This window comes from Suricata suricatta, chromosome 1, assembly GCF_006229205.1.
Source record: "Suricata suricatta isolate VVHF042 chromosome 1, meerkat_22Aug2017_6uvM2_HiC, whole genome shotgun sequence".
NCBI lineage: Eukaryota > Metazoa > Chordata > Mammalia > Carnivora > Herpestidae > Suricata > Suricata suricatta.
Genome location: NC_043700.1, coordinates 112,344,156 through 112,365,947, shown reverse-complemented (window position 1 = coordinate 112,365,947; position 21,792 = coordinate 112,344,156). Strand labels below are relative to the sequence as shown.

Sequence of the window (21,792 nt, the reverse complement as noted above, 5' to 3'; positions counted from 1 at the left end):
AAAGGAAAACTATCCCACTTTAACTGTTGACTTCCATTAAAAGAAAAAAGATTGAATAACTTTTGTAAAGCTCTGAGTGTAACTTCCCAAAGATGTGTTTTAAGATGCTGAGCATAAAGAGAAATGATATGATACAATCAAAAGTTAAGTGGTTGGCACATAAAAAAATATGGATTTCAACTGTAATTTTCAGCAGGTGAAATAAAATATTTAACTTATGACAAAAACCTCCAACTTGTTAAAATTCTAAAATTAACCAAGTTAAAACAGGTAGAGGGTTGGAATTTATATTGTTCTCTGAGCATGATACTTGACTCCTTCCAAAATCTCTATTTTAACATTCTGTATTTCTATATTCTCATTTGAAAATTATCCATAGCCTTGGTGATTTATAAGACCATCGGCAAATCAGGGCAATACCCACATGTCTTAATTTGACTTTTCATTCCTTTCTGGTTAGGCTTTTCTCCAAGATGGAGGTTTGGGAACACATTTTACTGTATTTGCAGACTTACGTTCTTAGTTTAAAATGGAATGGATATTGCAAAAAGACCTTTGAATAGAGTTAAGTTTTTATTTCTTAAATCTATTAGGTTTCCTTATTGAACCTAGAATTTTAATTGTGTCCAATTAAGGATGAAGAGAATACGATTATTTCCCCCATTGACTGTGGTTAAAAAGGAAAAAAAATTGGGATGTGAGAGTCAAGTCTTATACTGCACTATTTTGTAATCTTTTTGTGTGTGAGACAATTTAGTGAGCTTCAGTTTTTATTAATTGAATATAGAAATCATGTAAAAAACTTAGAGAAATGATTGCTATAGTTAGTTTCTCAAAGTTAACTTCATGTCCTATTGTTTATAACAGTATTTTACAAACAATTAGATGAAATTTGGAGTTAGAAGGGGCCTTCACAAGCACTTGGTTCAACCTCCAGGGTTGAAGATACAGCAAGTAAGCCCCAAGGGACTCAGGGACTTGCTCATGGCCTTGCACCTGAGCAGTTTGGCTCCAGAGACCATGCTCTTAAACATGACACTAGACCACCCTTTCCTTATGAAACTCGGTTTTATTGACTGAAGTCCATGGGTCCATATATGCATTTTGTATTTTGTTAAAATGTAAATTTTAAGCCAAGTTAAAAGAAACCACTGTGGAGAACATACAGACTGTCTCTTTACATGTAGGTTAACTTTAACTTGTATATAGAACAGGAATAACAGTTTTAGCATAGAATTCTTTTTTCCTTATAAAAAAAAAAAAGAGGGTTAGATACTGAGGAAGAAGCATCGGGTCTTTTTGGGCTATCCATACAGAAATCTTAGACGTAGCTGCAGATGAACTCGTCATTTAACTACCCCAGAACACTGGCTCTTACATGGCAGGGTGGGGGAAGGTGGATGGATTCATAGTCTGGTAACAGCTATGGTAAGGTAACCTAATAGTTTTAAGAATAGATTCTTATTCCAGAAGAATGACCATACATTAAAATTCTGTAAAATAATTGTATAATGTCTGTGAACTCTAAGTCAACAACTGTCTGCTCTAAGAGCTTTTAAATCTCTCGGACAATTTCTCAGTGTCTGAAGTCAGGGTTTTTGAATTAGGTTCTCTTAACATGTAGCCTAATAATATATATTTAGAAAAATTGGGACGCCTGGGTGGCTCGGTCAGTTAAGCGTCTGACTTCAGCTCAGGTCATGATCTTGTGGTCTGTAAGCTTGAGCCCCACGTTGGGCTCTGTGCTGACAGCTCAGAGCCTAGAGCCTGCTTCGGATTCTGTGTCGCCCTATTTCTCTGCTCCTCCCCCACTCACACTCTGTCTCTCTCTTTCTCTCTCTCTCAAAAATAAACAAACATTAAAAAAAATTAGAAAATTTAAGTGATCTGTTTCTTTTCTAAAAATTTCATTACAAGTATTTAGCTATACTAATTTTCACAACAACTCTCTTATATGGAAAAACACATGAACAAAATCAGCTTCTCCATCTATTCTAATAATGTTCTAAATATTTAGGGATATACTTTTTAAAGAAAATGAAATCCATTAGTAAATGGTATTCATGCACAAAACATTCAGTCAGATAGTAAAATTCATATTGGTCTCAGTAGGAAATGGTTATACTTTAGACAGTATTTCTGGTGTGCTCAACAAATTAATTGATATTATACAAATTACAATGAAATGATTTCTTCAGGATAAATCCACTAATAGACAGATGTACCAAACCTTCCCAAAGACATTTGAAATTTTTCCTTCTTGTGTGTGAGAACAAGTGAAACAAGTATGTTTTAAGTATTTTAAAAATAACACAAATGAATTATTTCTTAAATTGTCTAAATTGTGTCTACATAGGAAAATGGTTGGATTCTTCTTTTATCAACCTTAGAAATAAATATCCTTAGGAGAATGATACTTCTTTTAAAGTGTAGTTTTAGTTTCACGTTTCCACATCTCTTACCTCCTGATCTTTTTCTGCTTTTCTTTCTAGAGCCTCAAATTCATCCAAGTCATTCTTTTCTTTTAATTTCAATTCCATTTCTTCCTTTTCTCGTCTCAGTTGTTCATAATCCAATATCAAATTATCATAGTTGGCACGAAGTGAATTCAGCTCACTTTCTAAGTTTTCCTATTGGAAAAAAAACCAGATTTTCTAGATAGCCAGAATTCAAACCACATATTCTTTGTTTCTTTTAGATTACTCAGATAATTAATTTAACTTTATACCATGTAATAACTTAGGTCATTCTTTTTAATTTCTTTCTTTTTAATTTAATTTTATTTATTCTCAAGTTAGCTAACAACATACAGTATAATCTTGGCTTCAGGAGTAGATTCCTCTTCAATATCTTTCTAATGGTCTAGTTTGATCCTGGGTAAAATAAAGGGTGTACATTTTGGTAAACCACCTAATTTAGAAGAGCAGAAAATTTTGAAAGGAAATATCATATAAACAATGCTCTGCCAATATTTAACTGGAAAAGTTGTTGGGAGGAGGAGTTTGGGGAGGGAGGGCGCGTACTGGGAAGTCCATTTGACCACAGTTTCTTAAGTTCCTTAGTAATAAAGCCGATAATGTAATTCTCTACCTCTCTGATGCTTGTTTTATTTCTCAGATAGGTCTGAGTTTAGGAAGGGAAACATATATTACTGATTGACCTCTAAAGCCATGTTTTACCATATTCAAAGAGGCCTTTTTCAGTTTTGCACGCTATTATGAGAAAGAGACAAACTGTAAATTATAAAAACAAACATAAACACCAAGAGTTTTCCAAAATAACATACTTCTAGAGGATGTTTTGGGGACATAAAAGCACTTTACTTATAATACTCACCTAATTATATAACTAATATGATATTTAACTAATGGTAATAATTCCCAAGTGTCACTGAAATTTTATTCTAAAACAAAATAAAATTTTCTTAAATATATTTATAAAACTATACTGTATTTCTTTGGGCATTAGTAGCCTAGAAAGTAAACATGGACTCTAAACTCCCTGAAGTATTCACTACAGTATTCCTTTTTTAAAGTTTTGACAAGGCCATATATAATACATTTATTTCTCAGTATTATTTTTCAGTGCATTTCAGTATTTCGGCAATATTACCTCCCCTTCCCTGATGTGTCATTTTTCTACTATCTGCCTGAGGATTTTGACACTTTAAAAATCAGCCTTTTTACCCTTAGGGGTCTAAGTAAAAACAAAAACCTAAAAAAAAAAATCACAGATACCAACATCTGCTGGTTAAGAACCAGAAGCAAAGGTTTGCCTATTACGATACACTTGCAGGGTGAAACTTTTTACCTCCTCCACACGCCAGTTAGCAACCAGCAATGTAAGGAGGAATTAGAACCAAAACCGTTACTGAAATTAAGTTAGTAATTGTAATGTGCTGCAACAGGGAACACTCATAAAAAATGAATTTTAAAAAGAGTGCGAGTATAATGTCTGTAAAATACATTTTAGTTACCTGACTTAGTAGCTTTGTTGCTGGATTCCACTCTACCTCCGTTAACGGATCAAGAGTACTACTGAAAATATCAGATTCTGAAGAGATAGCTATAATAAGGAGAAAAGAAATTTATCCATAAACGTGTTAATAAAATTTCTCAAAAGTCAAAGACTAGATTAGAAGAAATTTAATCTGATTAGAGGAAATAGTAAGCTTTAATTAGCTATCATGTGCTTATAATATGAATGCCAAGATATATTAACAACAGTATTACATGAATTAGGATCTCTGGTTGGAATTAGTAATAAAACATATAGTTACCTATATTACAGGGACAAAATCTGAATTTGAAACTTGATCATTATAAATAGACCTTAAAATGCCCTTTAAAAATACTGATAATCGCCTTCTTAGCACAGTGGGCAGCGCGTCAGTCTCATAAAAATACTGATAATGTTGGAGACATTATTTTGAAGCATGTCTGTGTAATGTCCCCCTTCTAAGATTAAAGTTTAAGGCAGATGTTATATGGATACTAATTTAATAATGATTAGAACAAAACCAAACAATAAAAATATGTCATATGTGTTTCAACTGCAGTGCATTATTCTTGAGAGTTGAAAATAATAATGTTCACTTCTTAAAATTACTAATGTTTTACCATTATCTCCATCTGTAATCGTATCTAAAATGCATACATTTTATTAAATGTGTTTACATTAACTGAATTACAAATAAAGTATTTCTTTACAGAGATACTTTTTGGATTTTGATTTTTTGATTTTTAAAATTTTTATTTTAGAGAGAGGGAGAGCGAGTTGGGGAGAAGGCAGAGGGAGTGAGAATCCTAAGCAGGGTCCACGCTGACTGTGGAGCCCGACATGGGACTCAATCTCACAACCCTGGGATTATGACCTGTGCCGAAATCAAGTCTACTGACTAAGCCACCCAGGCACCCCTACAGGGATGCTTTTATAATAAAAAACAGCTGAAAAAGTACTCACATTCATCAATTTCTCCTATCATAGTTACAGCTGCGTTACGTGTTTTTGTTATATTTGCTGACATATTAAATTCATTTAAATAATTTGAGTCCCCTTTCATTTTGTTAATTTTGCCAAGGCACCAAGTGACTCTTCGTTTTCTTTTAGCCTAAAAATAAAGAAATCAAAATTATTTCACACACATCTGGGCTCAAACATTATAAAACAAGGGAGTTAGTTTCCATTTTTGGAAACCATTAACTTGGCAGAATTCTTATTAAGCCTATGTGACATCTTATTGATCCAAGGACATCCTGAGAGAACACAAACTTTTAAAATGAGTGTTTAACCCATAAAAAAATTTGATGAAACAAATAAATTTCATGTTGTATTTGAAGGTTTACTTAAAAACTTTTCTGGGACTTAATTGAAAGGACTTCGCGGGCTCACAACCCTTTAAGCAGGTAATCCAGTGTTCTCTAGAAGGAAAGTTACTGCAGCTACATCGTAGCTACTGAAAAAGCTCTTTTGAGCGTCCATCCAGCTCTGACAAGGGACAGACAGTCCACTTGAATTTCCTTCAGCAGATGAATCTCACACCCGTGGCCGTCACAATGCCATTCTCTTCCAGTTCAGTAAAGCTAATGTCCACCAGCACTCCTGACCTCAGTGTTCCTTTCTCCCTCGAGACCTGGCTTGCCGGGTTATCTGTTGATTTGTCATCTTCACCAGTTCCCTCCTATTAGCCTGATAAATGCTCAAGCCTTTGTTTACTTTTATTCTATTTTAGTATTTCATTTATTTATTTTTTTTAGAGAGAGAGAATGAGTGTGCACAAGAGAAGGAGAGAGAGAATCTTAAGCAGTCTCCACACTTAGCAGGGAGTCTGACCGGAGCTTGATCCCACTAACTTGGCATCATGACCTGAGTCAAAATCAAGAATCGAACACTCAACTGATTGAGCCATCCAGGTGCCCTATTTGGTTCAGATTTTGTTCTTACTTCTCCCTAGCTACCATTGTATTCTTCCTCATCATCCATCTACTCCTTCCTCATCCTTCCAGAAATACCTGTCTCCCAGCTAGCCATCTTTACCTAGCTTGCTGTCCTCACCTCTCTGCTTTGCTGGTTTCTCTTCTTCTGCTTATGTTTTCCCCCTATTTCACAGCTACCATTCTTCTGTTGTCCCTTATTGAGGTCCACGTATTATCATATTTGATCCTCTCAACAATCCTATTACTACATCCTATTTATAGATCTATAAATGATCCTTTCTTCTGAAGCCAGTCCTCTCTACCTGTTCATGATCCAATCCCTCAGGGCCATCTTAACCTTCAGTAAGGTGGCTTTCACTCCCACCACATAACTCAAATTGCTTTTGTAAATGAGGTTCTTATATCCAAATCCAAAAAGGTTTTGTCTATATAAATATATTATTTATTTAAATATAAATATATTATTTTATTTAAATTTTTGTTTATTTTTGATTTTTTTAATGTTTATTTTATTTTCGAGTAAGAGAGAGAGAGCATGAGCAGGAGAGGGACAGAGAGAGGAGACAGACTCTGAAGCAGGCTCCAGGCTCTGAGCTGTCAGCACAGAGCACGACGTGGGGCTCGAACTCATGAACTGCGAGACCATGTCCTAAGCTGAAGTTAGGCTCTTACCAGCCAAGCCACCCAGGCATCCCACGTCTACATTTATCTTAATTAAGCTTTAGCAGAATGTGACACTGCTAACCACTACCTCTCTGAAATATTTTCTTCACTTAGTGACCACATTCACCTGGTTTCTTTCTTAACTCTAGAGCTAATCCTGGGCTGCCTTTGGGATACTTTTGCCCTTATTTAAAAGTTGTCCCTTGGGTCTGGTTTTTGGCTCTCTATTCTTTGCATTCTCAACAAGCTCCCAGATCAAGCCCATCCATTCCCATGACTTTACTTTGGATACTGCAGTATCCGATGCCCATATTGAGATCTCCACCTCACAAATTTCACTTGATTTTCATATACTCGTATTTTCAACTGCATGATGCCTTAAACTGGAGATGTCCCAAATAAGACACTAAACATCTCCACTGAGCTTCATTCAGTGTTCTTTAACAGCGAATACTGCTACCAGCTACCCAGCAAGCCTAGCAATGGTTGTGAAGTATTCTGGATACCTCCCTATCCCTGTCCCTCATACCTAAACAATCATAAAGTCCTACTGAGTCCACTTCCCACAAAGCTCTCCAATTTATCCACTTCTTTTCCGTTTCCAGAGTCACAGTCCCTGTACAGTCCCAGCCAATATGATGCACACCTTTCTAAAATGCAATTCTGATCGTGTTACATAAAAAGCTTTTCCTTGTTCTTAGCATAACGCAACATTTATATTCTTCACTGTGGTTTAAGATGCCCCTGCCGCCAAAGCATCTTACGTCCAATAAATATATCATGTTGTTTTCACAACTCCAAGCTTTGTACATGTAGATCTCTTCCTAAAATATTCTTAAAAAAATTTTTTTTTAAATGTTAATTTATGTTGAGAGAGACACAGAGTGCCAGTGGGGGAGGGTCAGAGAGAGAAGGAGACACAGAATCTGAAGCAGGTTCCAGGCTCTGAGCTGTCAGCACACAGCTGGACATGGGGCTCAAACCCACAAACCACAAGATCATGACCTGAGCTGAAGTTGGTCATTCAACTGACTGAGCCACGCAGGTGCCACTAAAATATTCTTCCTTACACCTTCCATTGGACTATTTTCTACTCATCAGTCTACCAACAAATAGCTCTTGGAATGTATTTTCTATACCAACTATGCTGTCTTGAACAGAATGACTATTAATAATTCCCTTAAGAGCATACATATATTGAGGATTTGCTTTGTGGAAAGTGTAGTGTTAGGCACATTCTATGTGGGGATCTAGCTATCTCACAGATAAGAAAACTGCACAAAGTGTATTTAAGAAATTGCCCAAGGTAAAGCGTTAGGAACTGACACCATCAGGATTCAGATCCAGGCAGTCAAATTCCAGAGGCCGTCCTTTTAACCACGATACCATGGCGGCCAAAGGATACCTACTCACCAAAAAAACGCCCTAACTCTAGCAAAAATAAAAAGTATACATACTAGAAGCCAGAGTTGTGATCATTATGTTGATATATATTCTAAATCAATTATCTTGAGATTAACATTTCTGTTTCTTTAAAGAGAGAATATTCTCATATACCCTAGACACCTGTGGCTCCTAATCACTTGATCAACTTCATTAGAAGTTCTTAAGAAGCATGTTGCATGTAGATTCCTTGTCACTATTCCAGACTTCTTGTGGATTTTTTTTTTTTAAGTTTTAGAGAGAATGACTGTGAATGGGGGAAAGGGGCAGAGGAAGGAGGAGAGAGAATCATAAGCAGGGTCCATGCTCAGTACAGAGCCTGACATGGGGCTCAATCCCATGACCTGGGGATCATGAGCCAGGCTAAAATCAAGAGGTGGATGATCAACTAACTGAGCCACCTAGGTGCCCCTATTCTAGATTTCTTGAGTTAGGATCTCCACATGTGGGATCAGAGATCAGTATTTTTAATGAACCTCTTAGGTTTTGCTGACATCTAGGCAAACACACAAATATTTGTTTGGGTTTCCCAAATATGCTGTAGCCAAGGATAAGAAATGCATAACTATATAATAAACATATAGGAATACCAATCCTAGTCTCTATATACCAAGTCTGAGTTGTCATTCCTTTAAATTTTACCTTTAATTCCTGTTGCGATGTGAGGGAAGAAGAGGTCACCAGCATCCGTGTTAAGTTCTGAATTTTCTCAATCTGTACTTTTTGAAGCAAATCTTTTTCTTCCAAAAGTTGGGCTAATTGATCTTTTTCCATTGCCTGGGCTCGAGTCTCTAAAGAAACCTATAGAACATAATATTAAGTTATATTAATAATAAATATAGTTAGATTTTTAAGGCTTGAAAGTAGCTTGAAAAAATATTAAATTTGTATGTGAACTATGAGAATTTAAATTTTACTGAAATAAAATATATCTTACCTATAGAATACCAATACGCAGTTGCCACAATCAGTAATTTTTCTAACTTGTAATAAAGTAAAATACACATTTTTTTCCCTTGTGACTATTCTAGGTGCCATATAGGTTATAAAAAGGCTGTTAAAGCAGTTAATTGCCAAGAAATATGTAAATACTAGGCAGAGAAGTCATATAAACAGAGACTTGAATACCTACAGCAAAGGAACAGATGTTCTCATAAGACTTCCATTTGATATTTTCACTCATTTTTAAAAAGATAATTGACATATGGAATTTTTACAAAATATGGGACCACAATGGTTAAAACAAACAAATTATAATGACAAGTGATTATGCTATCTTATTAGATTATTATCTTATGGTCAGAAGAATTCAATATAATGTGAAAATACAAAAGATACTTTTAAGTAGTTATCCATGGTTTCTCTTTTTTTCACCTATTTCCCTATGCATTCATGACCATTTAGAAAGAATATCTCTGCTTGGCTCATTCGAAAATCTCAAATTTTGCCTTTTGGAAATGAAAAACAGAATCTAAAATAATTTCAGGAAACCATATTTTTCAGTTTATAGTAAATTGAAAAATTTTTATGAGTTGATTTCTTCTTACTTGAAAGCTATTTTAAATTAGGTTTTAAAACCATAAAGAACTTATCGAACTCAACACCCAAAAACCAAATAATCCAGTGAAGAAATGGGCAAAAAACATGAACAGATACTTTTCCAAAGAAGACATCCAGACGGTTAAAGGACATGAAAAGATGCTCAACATCACACGTCATCAGGGAAATACAAATTAAAACTATAATCAGATATCAGCTCATACCTGCAGAATGGCTAAAATTAACAACTCAGGAAACAAGAGATATTGGTGAGGATGCAGAGAAAGGGGAATCCTTTTGCACTGTTGGTGGGAATGCAAACTAGTGTAGCCATTAGGGGAAACAGTATGGAGGTCCCTCAAAAAATTAAAAACAGAGCTACCCTATGGCCCAGCAGTTGTACTACTAGGAATTTATCCAAAGGATAGAGGTGTGCTGTTTCGAAGGGGCCCATGCACCCCAATGTTTGTAGCAGCACTATGAACAATATCCAAATTATGGAAAGAGCCCAATGTCCACTGACTGAAGAACAAATAAAGAAGATGTGGTATTTATAGATGTGTATAGAATATTACTTGATTAAAAAGAATGAAATCTTGCCATTTGCAGTATCTTGATGGAACTGGAATGTGTTATGCTAAGCAGAATAAGTCAAAGAAAGACAGATATCATATGATTTTTACTTAAATGTGGAATTTAAGAAACAAAACAGATAAACATAGAGTAAGGGAAGGAAAAATAAGATAAAAATAGAGAAGAAGGCAAATATAAGAGACCCCTCAATACAGAGAACAAACTGAGGGTTGATGGAGGGGTTGTGGGTGGGGGTATGGACTAAATGGGTGATGGGCATTAAGGAGGGATCTTGCTGGGATGAGCAATGTGTGTTATATGTAAGTGATGCATCACTAAATTCTACTTCTTGAAATCATTATTACACTATATGTTAACTAAAATTAAAAATCCAAAACAAAAGAGTCTCCTGTAAAAAAAATAAAGTTGAGTCATGTTTGCATAAAAAAATCCAAAAAACTGCACTGTGAAAGTCCCTCTTCAGAAAATGAAGAAACAAGCCACACACTGGGAAACAATATTTGCAAAACACATATTTGGTAAGAGATTAGTATCCAAATTATACTGAGAGCTTTTAAACCCAACAATTAAGAAAATAATCCAATTTAAAAATGGGCAACAGATCTGAACAGACATCTCACCACATATGAGATATAGATGGCAAATAAACATATGAAAAGACAATGTCATATGTCATTAAGGAATTGCAATTAAAACAACAAGATACCCACTATGCACCTATTAGAATGGATAAAATCCAAAAAACTGATAATATCAGATGCTGAACAACGCGGAGCAACAAGAACTCTTACTTATTCTTGGTGGGAATGCAGCCAAGTTGGAAGGCAGTTTGGGAGTTTGTCATAAAACTAAACATTCTTATTTTATACCTACTAGGATGGCTATTATATAAAAAAGTAAAATAAAGTAACAAATGTTGGTGAAAGTGTGGAGAAATTGGAAGCCTCATGCATTGCGGTGGTTATTTAAAATGGTACAGCTTCTGTGGAAAAACTATGGTTGTTCCTGAAAATGTTAAATATAGAATTGCCTTCAGACCCAGCAATTCTATAACCAGGTATGTGTCCAGAAGAACTGACAGGAGGGACTGAAATAGATACTCGTACACCAATGTTCACAGCAACATTATTCGTAATAGCCAAAAGACAAAATCAACCCAAGTATCCACGAACAGGTGAATGAAAGAACAAAATGTGTTATATCCAGACAATGGAATATTACTCAGCCATAAAAAAGAATGGAGTTCTAATGCACACTATAACTTGGATTAACTTTGGAAACCTTTTGCTAAGTGAAATAAGCTAGACACAAAAGGGCAAATACTATATGATTTCACTTTCCAGAGGTATCTAGACTAGGTAAATTCATAGCAACATAAATTAGAGTGAGGTTACCAGGGTCTGGAGGGACAGGGGAAATAAGAAGTAATTGTTTAATGGGGTACAGACTTTCTGTTTGGGACCATGAAGAAGTCTGGGAAATAGAGAGTGGCAGTGGTTGTATCAGTACACTGTTAATGTACCTAATACCACTGAATTTTACATTTAAAACAGTTAAAAATGGTGAAATTTCATGTTATTTCTATTTTACGACCATAAAAAATTATGACCCCCCCCTCCAAAAAAAAAATTAGGTCGTAGACCTCAGCTCTTGATGAGTTAAGATTCTCTGGGGATATGGACAGCTCTTAGTTCTAAATCTGCCTCTATTCTTTTCTTTAAAATTTTTATTTATTTATTTTGAGAGAGAGAGAGAGCACATGAGCAGGGGAGGGGCAGAGAGAGGGAGAAAGAGAATCCCAAGCAGGCTCTGTGCTGCCAGCATGGAGCCTGACACAGGGCTTGATTCCATGAACTGTGAGATCATGACCTGAGCTGAAATTGAGTTGGACATTCAACCGACTGAGTCACCCAGGCACCCCCCAATCTGTCCCTAGTCTTTCTTTACTGAAATACATGGTTCATACATACCTCCTCTAACTGTTTTTTCAGATCCATTATTTCTTTCCTGTATCTTTTCAGGAGAGCTTCGTCACTCGACACCTCATTAACGTAAGGAGTATTCTTCATATATTTGGCAGTGCTGGCAAACTGGGGAAAAACAGAAGACTGTTAAGTGTTCAACATAAAAATATGATTAATAATATTTAGGTTTCTTATAATTAAGTTTTATAAAGAAAGATCAATCCTCCCCCCAGGTGGCTTAATACTTTCGAACACAGAGTACTCTCTATCCTTGTAGCCTGCTCTGGCTGCTAGTCTTCAGAAGAGTCAGGGAAATATCTCGAAGATATATGCCAACAGAGAACCTACAAACACTGGCTTACTAGACTCCTATCCGCCCCTCAAAGTCCAGAGCAAATGCTCCCTCTACTCTGAAGCTTTGTTTCCAGTAGAAAGTAGCTCTTTTTCTCCTGAACTCTATTCTATTTATTAACAGTTAATTAATCCAAGCCAATCATGTTGGAAGACAGGTCTTAGCTTCCCTATGGTACTGAAAAGATTTTCTTTTAAATGTTTACTTATTTTTGAGAAAGAGAGAGAGAGAGAGAGAGAGAATGAGCAGGGGCAGGGCAGAGCAAGAGAGAGACACAGAATTGAAGCAGGCTCCAGGTTCTGAGCTGTCAGCACAGAGCCCAATGTGGAGCTCGAACTCATGAGCTGTGAGATTGTGACGTGAGCCAAAGTCAGACACTTAACTGACTGAGCCACCCAGGTGCCCCTGCCTTATAAAGATATAAATTTTGAAGTCAGGAACTGTACTTTCTATCTTTGCAAAATTATTTTGACCAGGAAATGGCAATCTCCAGCCTCCAGATGCAAATCTTGTTTATTGGCTCACTCAACTGAGTGATAATCCTTGCCTGAGGCAGACAGAAAACTTGGCGGCCCCCGACAAGTTTCCTTCTACAATAAATTAAGTAGAAATAGGTTTTTCTTTAAAGAAAGGTATCAGCATAATAGAGTTGGATATGGCAAAAATTGTGGAGGTGGGATATGAATGATTAAAATTTAGGAAAATTAAGGAATACCATTTAGTAGATAATACATCAATTTTATTGTAATGGGTATGTTATATGATTAAAAGAATATCTAATTATAGTGGGTAATTTTTTCTTCTTAAAGATGATCCCCTTCCCCCCAAATACTGAAATAAAAATCAAACTCACCTGTAGAGTAGTAAGGGTTTCATCAAAAGACACAGGAGTAATTGTGCAGATAATACGTGTTTTTGCATTTCCTCCCAAGGAATTTTGGAGAATTCGTGTTAATTTACTGTCTCGGTAATTTATGAAACCACTTAATGAGAAAGGAGTTTGGGGGAAAAATAGTCAGATTTTTACATAACAAAGGTGGTTGGTTTTTAATGCAGAACTTTAAATTAGCTACAATTTAAAAATTAATCATTTATGATTACATGAAACAGATCAAAACTGCTAAGTAAAAAAATATTTAAAATAGAAAGTAAATTTAGGAAGTCATAGTCATATATATATATATAAGAAGCTAAGCATGCTCACAGAACCACAAAAGCTTTGGAATATATCAAAGAAATCAGTATATTTGAGTGTCAGTGAATTATTACAATTCTGAACCTAATGGAAAATGCACATTAATAGTTAAATGTATAATAAAATAAACTTACCCAACTTGTCCATCACTAAGTTTCTTGATCACTTGTCCCAAAATAAACAAACTTCGATTTATATTACAGCCTTCCTTGAGTCGCACACCTGCAGTAATTAAGGAAATATGAAAACTAAGACTGACCTCTGTACTAGATGATTAACTTATTTGTCAATAAATTGTAAGAGAAACTAGAAATTTAAAGGTCAGATGATAAAGCCATGCTTTGGATTAGATCTGAGCCCACCTGTAATACCACTGGTTGAAGGAGCTCTTTCCCTGTTATTCCTACCTATTAAGTGAATTTAAGGAAAGAGCCATAGAGAAAGAGCAAAGAGAAAAAGATGGTTATGAAAAAATTAGAGGGAAGTAAAGTTCATTTCCCCAAAGAGCCTAATTCCTTGGTTCCATTTTTTCCAAACTTCCAAATATAGGCAACTATAGACTTAAAACCAAATTAATTCCTAAAGGTGTACAACAAAATTCTTACTTTTTTTAATGTTTATTTATTTCTGAGAGAAAGACAGAGTGCAAGTGCGGGAGGGGCAGAGAAAGAAGAAGACACAGAATTGGAAGCAGGCTCTAGGATCTGAGCTGTCAGCACAGAGCCTGATGTGGGGCTCAAACCCACGAACTGTGAGATCATGATCTGAGCCAAAGTCAGACACAACCAACTGAGCCACCCAGGCGCCCCAACAAAGTTCTTACTTTTAAACTAATATGCTCTCATGAGTCATATATCCAAAAAAAAATAACACTGAAAAAGCTTCTCCCACTCCTACGCACCATTCAACCAGTTCCTGGTCCCCTACCAGAAAACTACTTTTATTAGTTGACTTTTGTAGAGATTTTTGGAAATTCAAGTTCACATATGTTTCTTTCTTTCTTTTCTTCTTGTATGCAAATAGTAGCACACTATATACGGTAATTTGCACTTCGCTTTTTTTCACTTGGCAATATATCAGTAAACACTGGTGTTTTCATTTTTTATCGCATAAAATTCCCTTGTATGGATGTATCAGGATTTATTTATTCAGCACCCTGTTAAGGGACATGTAGGTTTTCAGTGTGCCACATATATAAAAAGTACTACAACAAACAGTTTTGAACAGTTGTTATTTTACAGGTGCATTATTCAGCTATTGCTGCAACAAACCAACTAAAACAACAAGCATTTAATTCTTGTACTGGTTTGGTGGATAAAGACCATGCTCAAATGAAGGTCTCTAGGTCAGGCTGAAGGAAAGAAACCTAGAAAGGTCTGACATCTTCATGATTTTGAAACTTCCCATCTAAGTATGCTTTTCTATTTGTTATAAGTATTTGATTACATCCTTTAGGTCTGTCCTAAAGTTTTCTTTATTTTGGTCTTACATAATTTGTGTTGAATTTCTTCCTAGATTTAAGATCATTTAAGTCATTATTATAAATGGAGTCTTTTTGTACAATAAATATTCCAACTGGTTGTTTTTTATATTAGGATTTACTAATGTCTATATATTAATTTTGTATCTACCTTCCTGAATTTCCTTACTAATTAAGACAATTTAGATGATTTTCACGGTACTCTCATGAGCTTTGTAGCCATACAATCCTACCAACTGCATAGTTTTAGCTTTTTAATTGATGCTATGGCAGCCCAAAATAGATTGCTAGATAGGGAAGCTGCTTTTTACATTAAAGAGTTCTGTCACAAAATTACTATTTTTACTAGTTTCTAAAATGCAAGGTAGCACTTTTTTATTCTGCAAAAGAACAAGAGGACACTCAGGCCAACACATTTAGGAGTTCCCGTTACCTTCAGCGCCTGTTTGAGCAGCTCTTTCACTGCCTGCAAGGTCAACCAAATTCTGTAAGAGAGATGAAAGGGAAACTTTAGGAAAGGTAACTTGAAATAACAAAATCCCAAAGGCTGAAAGAACAACTTTAACACACAGCTTATCTGCGTACCCCATCTGTATGCTGGTCTCTCGCTCCACTGTTTAGGGCCTTCCCATTTCTGAGTCAAACTGATGTGTACACTTTATTCCGCCCTTATAACACAGCCTTCATGGTACTGTCAGAATAGGTTCTCTATTTACTACACAGAGTTCAAACCTTACCATGGTGAATGTATTTGTTTACAATCTGGCACTTGTGTTACTCACTCTGAATTCTAGCTGACCTACTCACTATGCCCGAAGTGCTTCCTGTACTATGCTTCCAAGAGCTACCTTTTGCCTTTCCCTTTGTTTAGTTAGTTCTAATGTTCTAGTCTGTCCCTATTCTTTATTCAGGACCAAAGACAATTGTTATCTCCTTCATGAAGCTTTGCCGTCTTTATCCTTCCCCACCCACACCTGGAACTGCTCTTTCGATTGTGTACCCAGGGGTCTTTAAAGATGCAGCTTCTTCTTCAGCACTTACTGCGCTGAGCTAGTCATTTGTGTCTGACTACACTGCAGCGTCTTGGAAAACCACAGGCCTCTCCTGCATTTCACAAACACTGTTGAAAACAAGTGACTGCCTGTCATGCCCCAAGCAGGGTGTTAGGTGCTAGAATATGGCTGTGGATCAGACACGCAGACAAGTAAGTTCTCTGCTCTCATTGGGCTTTTATTCTACGTAGGGCAGGATGGGGAGAGGAGAAAGTTGGTGAGAAGCGACAAAAATATAAATGCATCATGGTAAGTGTGATACAGATAATTTTATTTATTTATTTATTTTGAGAGAGAGGAAAGCAAAAGAGGAACAGAGAGAGAATCCCAAGCAGGCTCTGTGCTGTCAGCACGGAGCCCGATGCATGGCTTGGACTCACAAACTGTAAGATTATGACCTGAGTCGAGATCAAGAGTTGGAGGCTCAAGGGACTGAGCCACCCAGGTGCCCCCATACAGATTATTTAAATAGAGTGCTGGAAGGGGAAAGAGGAAGGTACAGAGTAATAAGTTCTTTAGACTTGATGGCAGGGAAGGCCTCCCATTAAGCTAGAATCTGGAATAACAGAGAATAGGGGGCTGGCCATGCAAAGCCCTTGGGAACCATACTCCAGATAGAAAGAACAGCTAGTACACCCAGTCACAAAGCAGAAGTGAGCTTGGTGTGTTCAAAAAATTGAAAGGTCGGGGTTGGTGAAGTGGAGATGGGAGGAAATCAGGTCAGAGAAGTGGGTAGGGGTCAGACGGTGCAGGGCACGGTAAGCAAGAGCAAGAAGTCTGGATTTTCTAAATGTCGTGGGAAAGGGTTTGAGCAAGAGAGTGACAGACATAACTTGTTTAACTTTCAGCAGAGAAGGGTGAGAAGGGTGGGTGAAGAAGGACCGGCAAGAGGCAAGAGTGGCAGCAGGGAGCCCATTGGGAGGCTCATGTAGGAATCTGAGTGAGAGGTGACCATGGCTTGGACTAGTGAAGTAGCACAGGAAACAGTATGTGGTGGAGGGAGATCTTCTTTATTCTTTTAATCTCAGGGCCTGGAACTATGCTCAGAACATGATGAGGCCTCGGTATATATTCTCAATGCATTAAAACAAAGAGACTTTCACGGGTGGGCAGTAATTATGTACTTCTCAGACACTAGTTTCTCTAAAATACTCGTCTAATCTTTCTTGTATAGCATCTATTACAGAAGACCCAGATAAATAATAAAGGGGCAGAGTGGTGATGAAGGCAGCATGAATTGAGGAATAAAGATGAGAGCAAGTATCAGTGTTTAAAGACATCAAGAGGCCCCAATCTATACATAAGAGAGGGCTCATGTGGAGTAGAAGGAAATAAGTTAGGTTGGCTGAGAGTGGCTGGAATTTGTCAAAGGATGCAACATAACAAAAGCAGTACTTAGTAACGTTAGAAATCTGCTAGCAGACTACAGAAAGGAAGACCAGAGTCACAGAGGCCAGTCAGGAGATGAGGACCTAAGTGAGTGTGATGCCCATGGGAATGCTGAATAAGAAAGGCTGACCACTGGACACAAGGGGAAGGCGGAAAGAGATGAGTCAGAACCGACTCGGGTCTAACCCAGGTGACCAGGATGACATTGGGACTCCTGGAAAAAAGGAATATTCACTATAATAGAAAGAAATTAATTTTGCTTTAGACACACTGAAGTTTGAAGTAATAGTGAGACACACAATTATAATTGTCTTTAAAAAGACCTGAATTAGAACTCAGAGACTCTACTTAAAATAAATATTTGACTGTCATCAATACAGAAGTGATAACGATGTCTGAGGGCAGACACAGGAAGCAAGACAGGCCATGGCAGAACACTCTGATGTTTTGGAGAGTAGAGTAGGAGAAAGAATTCCCACAAAGGGAAGAGAGAAGAAGCAGAGCCAAAAGAACCTGGATATTGTGAACCAGAAAGATCAGAAGACACTGAAAAAAAGATTTTGGAAAATGATCTTTTGGAGGAAGACTTCCTTCCAAGAAAATACTTATAGTAAGTAGAAAGACTGAAGGGTTGGACCAGAGGGTCCTATATTCCCTAGATGATACAGCATCACATTATAGGAAAAAGTCATCAAATGGATCACTGATCAGGTTGAGAGTATTAAAGTAGTTATTAAGAGAAAAGTTAAAATTGTAGTGAAATATCACAGACTGAGTTTAGAAAACAAAACAGAAGTTAAGTTTTGTATTTTGTTGAAATTAAAGAAAGACCATCGACTAAAATAAATTTTATACTGGTGTGGTGAGATAACCGAGGTGAATAAGAATTAGATATTTATTAAGACTCTGATTTTTCAAATCTGAAAGTGAACAGAGATTTATTATTTTTTTCCCTGAAGTTTTCAAGAATAATTTTAAATCATATCTTCTATGAAGCAAAGAAGTTTAGACCCTGAAGAGGAGAATAATGCAATATTGGCAAGGAACAGGAAGGAAGCACACAAAAAAAGAGAGAATGGCTTCAGTGCAGCAAGAAAAAAATGGTGGCTTACTTATGTAGAAAAAAGAAATGTTAACATCATGCTTATATTTACTCTTCAGCAAACATGTACTAAAGATAAACTATGTATACTGTGTTGAGGCTATAAAGACGAGTAAGATGTCACTCTTCCCTTCAAGGGATTTACAGTCTCAAACACTATGTTTATAAATATAAAACATTTTCTTATTTATGAATGAACTTGAATAATGTGATTTACTTTTTAACCATCCCAGCTAGGTTTCTGTTGATCTCATGAGTCTCAATTCTATTGGCTGAGACAAAACAACAACAACAAAACCAAATCGTCCTTACCCATTTCAAAAATATGCTCTTAAATGCATATGGAAAAACTCTTCCCCAAGAACTCGGGTTAGGAAAAGTGCTTCGATCTAAATTTTAGGATAGAATTCTTCCTATGTTTTAGCTTGTATGTTTATAGATGAGACTGAACTATGAGTTTATAGATGTTTTTGCCTATTTAGTTCAGTTCACTGTTCTTATGAAGCTAAACATGCAGCAGCCAAATTAAATGATGGTTTGGCCCATATGGTACGGTACCATGGTCCATCAATACTCACCAAATGGGACACCTTGACGGATCCATCACAATTGGAAGGTTCCCCTTTCTCTCTACTTTCCAGAATCTAGACAGAAAAGAAAACTTGTAAGAAATTAGTGCACTTTTAATTGCAATGATCAAACAGAAAGTTACCTACCATCCTAAAAATGGTATGAGAACGACTGCTTCTCTGATTCATTTTTGTAATTCCATAATGTCTGTTTTCTGTAAAAAGGGAGTCATATTTCAGGTGTGTATATTAAAATTCAAAGAAAAATATACAGTTCTTTTTCAGAGTGAAAAAGTGTGATTTGAAGCCTAAATACATTCAATTGAATAGTTTTTACAAGTATTTTGGAAAAATACAGTGTAAAGTCTTACTCTCTCCTTTTGTGATCCACTTCAAAGCCATTTCTGATGTATAAACAACTTCTTCCGTAAGATCAGCCACATATACATTCCTCTGAAACAAGTTTAAGAATAGAGAGGAAATCATAAAAAGTTTGCATCTCAAAAGATGTGAACTAGTATAGCATTCACTTGAAGAAGTAACAAGTGAAAAATGTATGAAAATAACAAGTAAACTATGATATGTACAACTTATTTATGTACCAAATTCTAATCTGATACTTCCATTTTGCTCTTTTTTAAGGCACTTATACCAAAATATTACAGCTGTCAATGTTTAAAAATGACACATGTTGCTTATAACTATCTCTATAAACACTGAAACAAAAAATAAACCATACAAACAGGAGATAGTTCAAAAACTATAAAAATTAAAGGTAAATGTTCAAGAACATGAATCCTAACAAGCAAGTCTATTTTTAGAACCACACTAACTCTGTTACTCACATTAAAGTCTTCCCGAATTATTAAAGGCTTCACTTTTTGAGTGTCACAGAGCAAGTCTGTGATGGTTTCATTGTATATCTCCATGTAAGACACACGTAAGAGAAATTCTCTGTCAGGAAACTAGAAGGAAAAAAATATAAAAACATCAGAGGTCATCCATTTCTGACAACCTAATACTGAATACTTAAGTGCTAATATTAAATATTAAAATACTCTGAGAAACTATCTTTGTAAAGCAAACAACAAACAAAACCTCATGTGGTTTTATATTCACAATAAATACAAAAATATAAAAACATGTTTCAGTAATAGTGAAAAGTACAGTATCAAAGAATTAGAAGAGTGTCTGGTCCAACTCTCTGAACTCAAAATGAAACCTACCAATGGATGTTCAAATAAGAACGTTAAAAATCATTAAAATATTAATGAAGAAATAAACGTAAAACCAACTCTTAATTAATTAGATTGCTTATTCTGGTCTTTCTGATTTTCTTTTCTTTTCCCTACATCTCCTTTTCTCTGTCCCTTTTTTTTAATTAAAAAATTGTTTTTTAATGTTTGTTTATTTTTGAGAGAGAAAAGACAGAGCATGAGTGGGGGCGGGGCATGGAGAGAAAGGAAGAAAGAAAGAGAGAGCGAGAGAGAGAGAGAGAGACAGGAAGACAGAATCTGAAGCAGGCTCCAGACTCCAAGATGACAGCAAAGAGTTGGACCAGGGCTTAAACTCATGAACTGCAAGATCATGACCTCAGCCAAAGTCAGACGCTTAACCGAGTGAGCCACCCAGGTGCCCCTCTCTGTTCCTTTATAAGCACTGGTAGGGAGCCTGGGTAGCTCAGTCGGGTGGGCATGTGACTTTTGATTTCGGCTCACAGTTTGTGAGATTGAGCCCCATGTCGGACTCCGTTCTGACAGTGTGGAGCTTACGTGGGATTCTCTCTCTCTTTTTGCTCCTACCCTACTTGTGCATATATACTCCCTCTCTGAACATAAATAAACAAACATTAAAAAAAATCACTGGTAGTTGAACAAAGGCAATGAGGGGCTAACCATTCTAGTAAGAACAGTTCATGTTCCTCGACACCCACTTTTTGGTGTGATTAGTACTGTTTCAGTATTCAAGATGAATGAAACTTTACATCCTACACAGTAAATTTGTGGGAAAAAAAGAATGCTATGACTTCTTTACCCATGGCTTATGAAGAGATAACTATAAATCTACTTTTTTTCATCATTACAAGAAAATATTATGGTTTTCATCCTACTATTACTACTTTTCCCTTTATGTACCAGAAATTGACCTAAGTTATTTACCTTTTTAATTTTTTGGAAAATATCATGAATTGCCCTGGGTATTACTCCCAAATAATCCTCTGAACCCATCATGGTATATGTTTTTCCTGAAGCAGTCTGCCCATAGGCAAATATAGTACCTGTAAAAACAAAACATACCCGCAAAGATTAAAAATGAATCTACATGGTGTAAAACTATCAATACCTGAATAAAAAAACAATACTGAAATATTTCTACAATGAATACAAACCATTGTAGCCTTGTATGGCGGAATCTATGATTGGTACTGCTATTTCTTCATACACATTTTTAGTAGTTTCATTACTATGAAAGACACGATCTAAAAAAAAAAAAAACCACACAGACACACAGAAG

At 36.1% G+C, this 21,792-nt stretch overlaps 1 protein-coding gene across 2 annotated transcripts in view; it reads right to left on the bottom strand.

Moving 5' to 3' along the window:
* The window catches only part of CENPE (centromere protein E), a 77,143-nt gene that overhangs the window by 51,697 nt on the left and 3,654 nt on the right, over window positions 1–21,792 (bottom strand). For both annotated transcript variants that reach the window (XM_029920836.1, XM_029920901.1), the window contains exons 3-16: window positions 21,668–21,757; window positions 21,438–21,556; window positions 20,124–20,243; window positions 19,650–19,731; window positions 19,426–19,493; window positions 19,288–19,353; window positions 15,600–15,651; window positions 13,821–13,908; window positions 13,345–13,474; window positions 12,146–12,265; window positions 8,685–8,843; window positions 4,963–5,110; window positions 3,977–4,065; window positions 2,463–2,630 (exon numbers count right to left, since the gene is read on the bottom strand). In XM_029920836.1, the coding sequence (XP_029776696.1) occupies window positions 2,463–2,630; window positions 3,977–4,065; window positions 4,963–5,110; window positions 8,685–8,843; window positions 12,146–12,265; window positions 13,345–13,474; window positions 13,821–13,908; window positions 15,600–15,651; window positions 19,288–19,353; window positions 19,426–19,493; window positions 19,650–19,731; window positions 20,124–20,243; window positions 21,438–21,556; window positions 21,668–21,757 (1,499 nt within the window). The remainder of the gene's footprint in view (window positions 1–2,462; window positions 2,631–3,976; window positions 4,066–4,962; window positions 5,111–8,684; window positions 8,844–12,145; window positions 12,266–13,344; window positions 13,475–13,820; window positions 13,909–15,599; window positions 15,652–19,287; window positions 19,354–19,425; window positions 19,494–19,649; window positions 19,732–20,123; window positions 20,244–21,437; window positions 21,557–21,667; window positions 21,758–21,792) is intronic.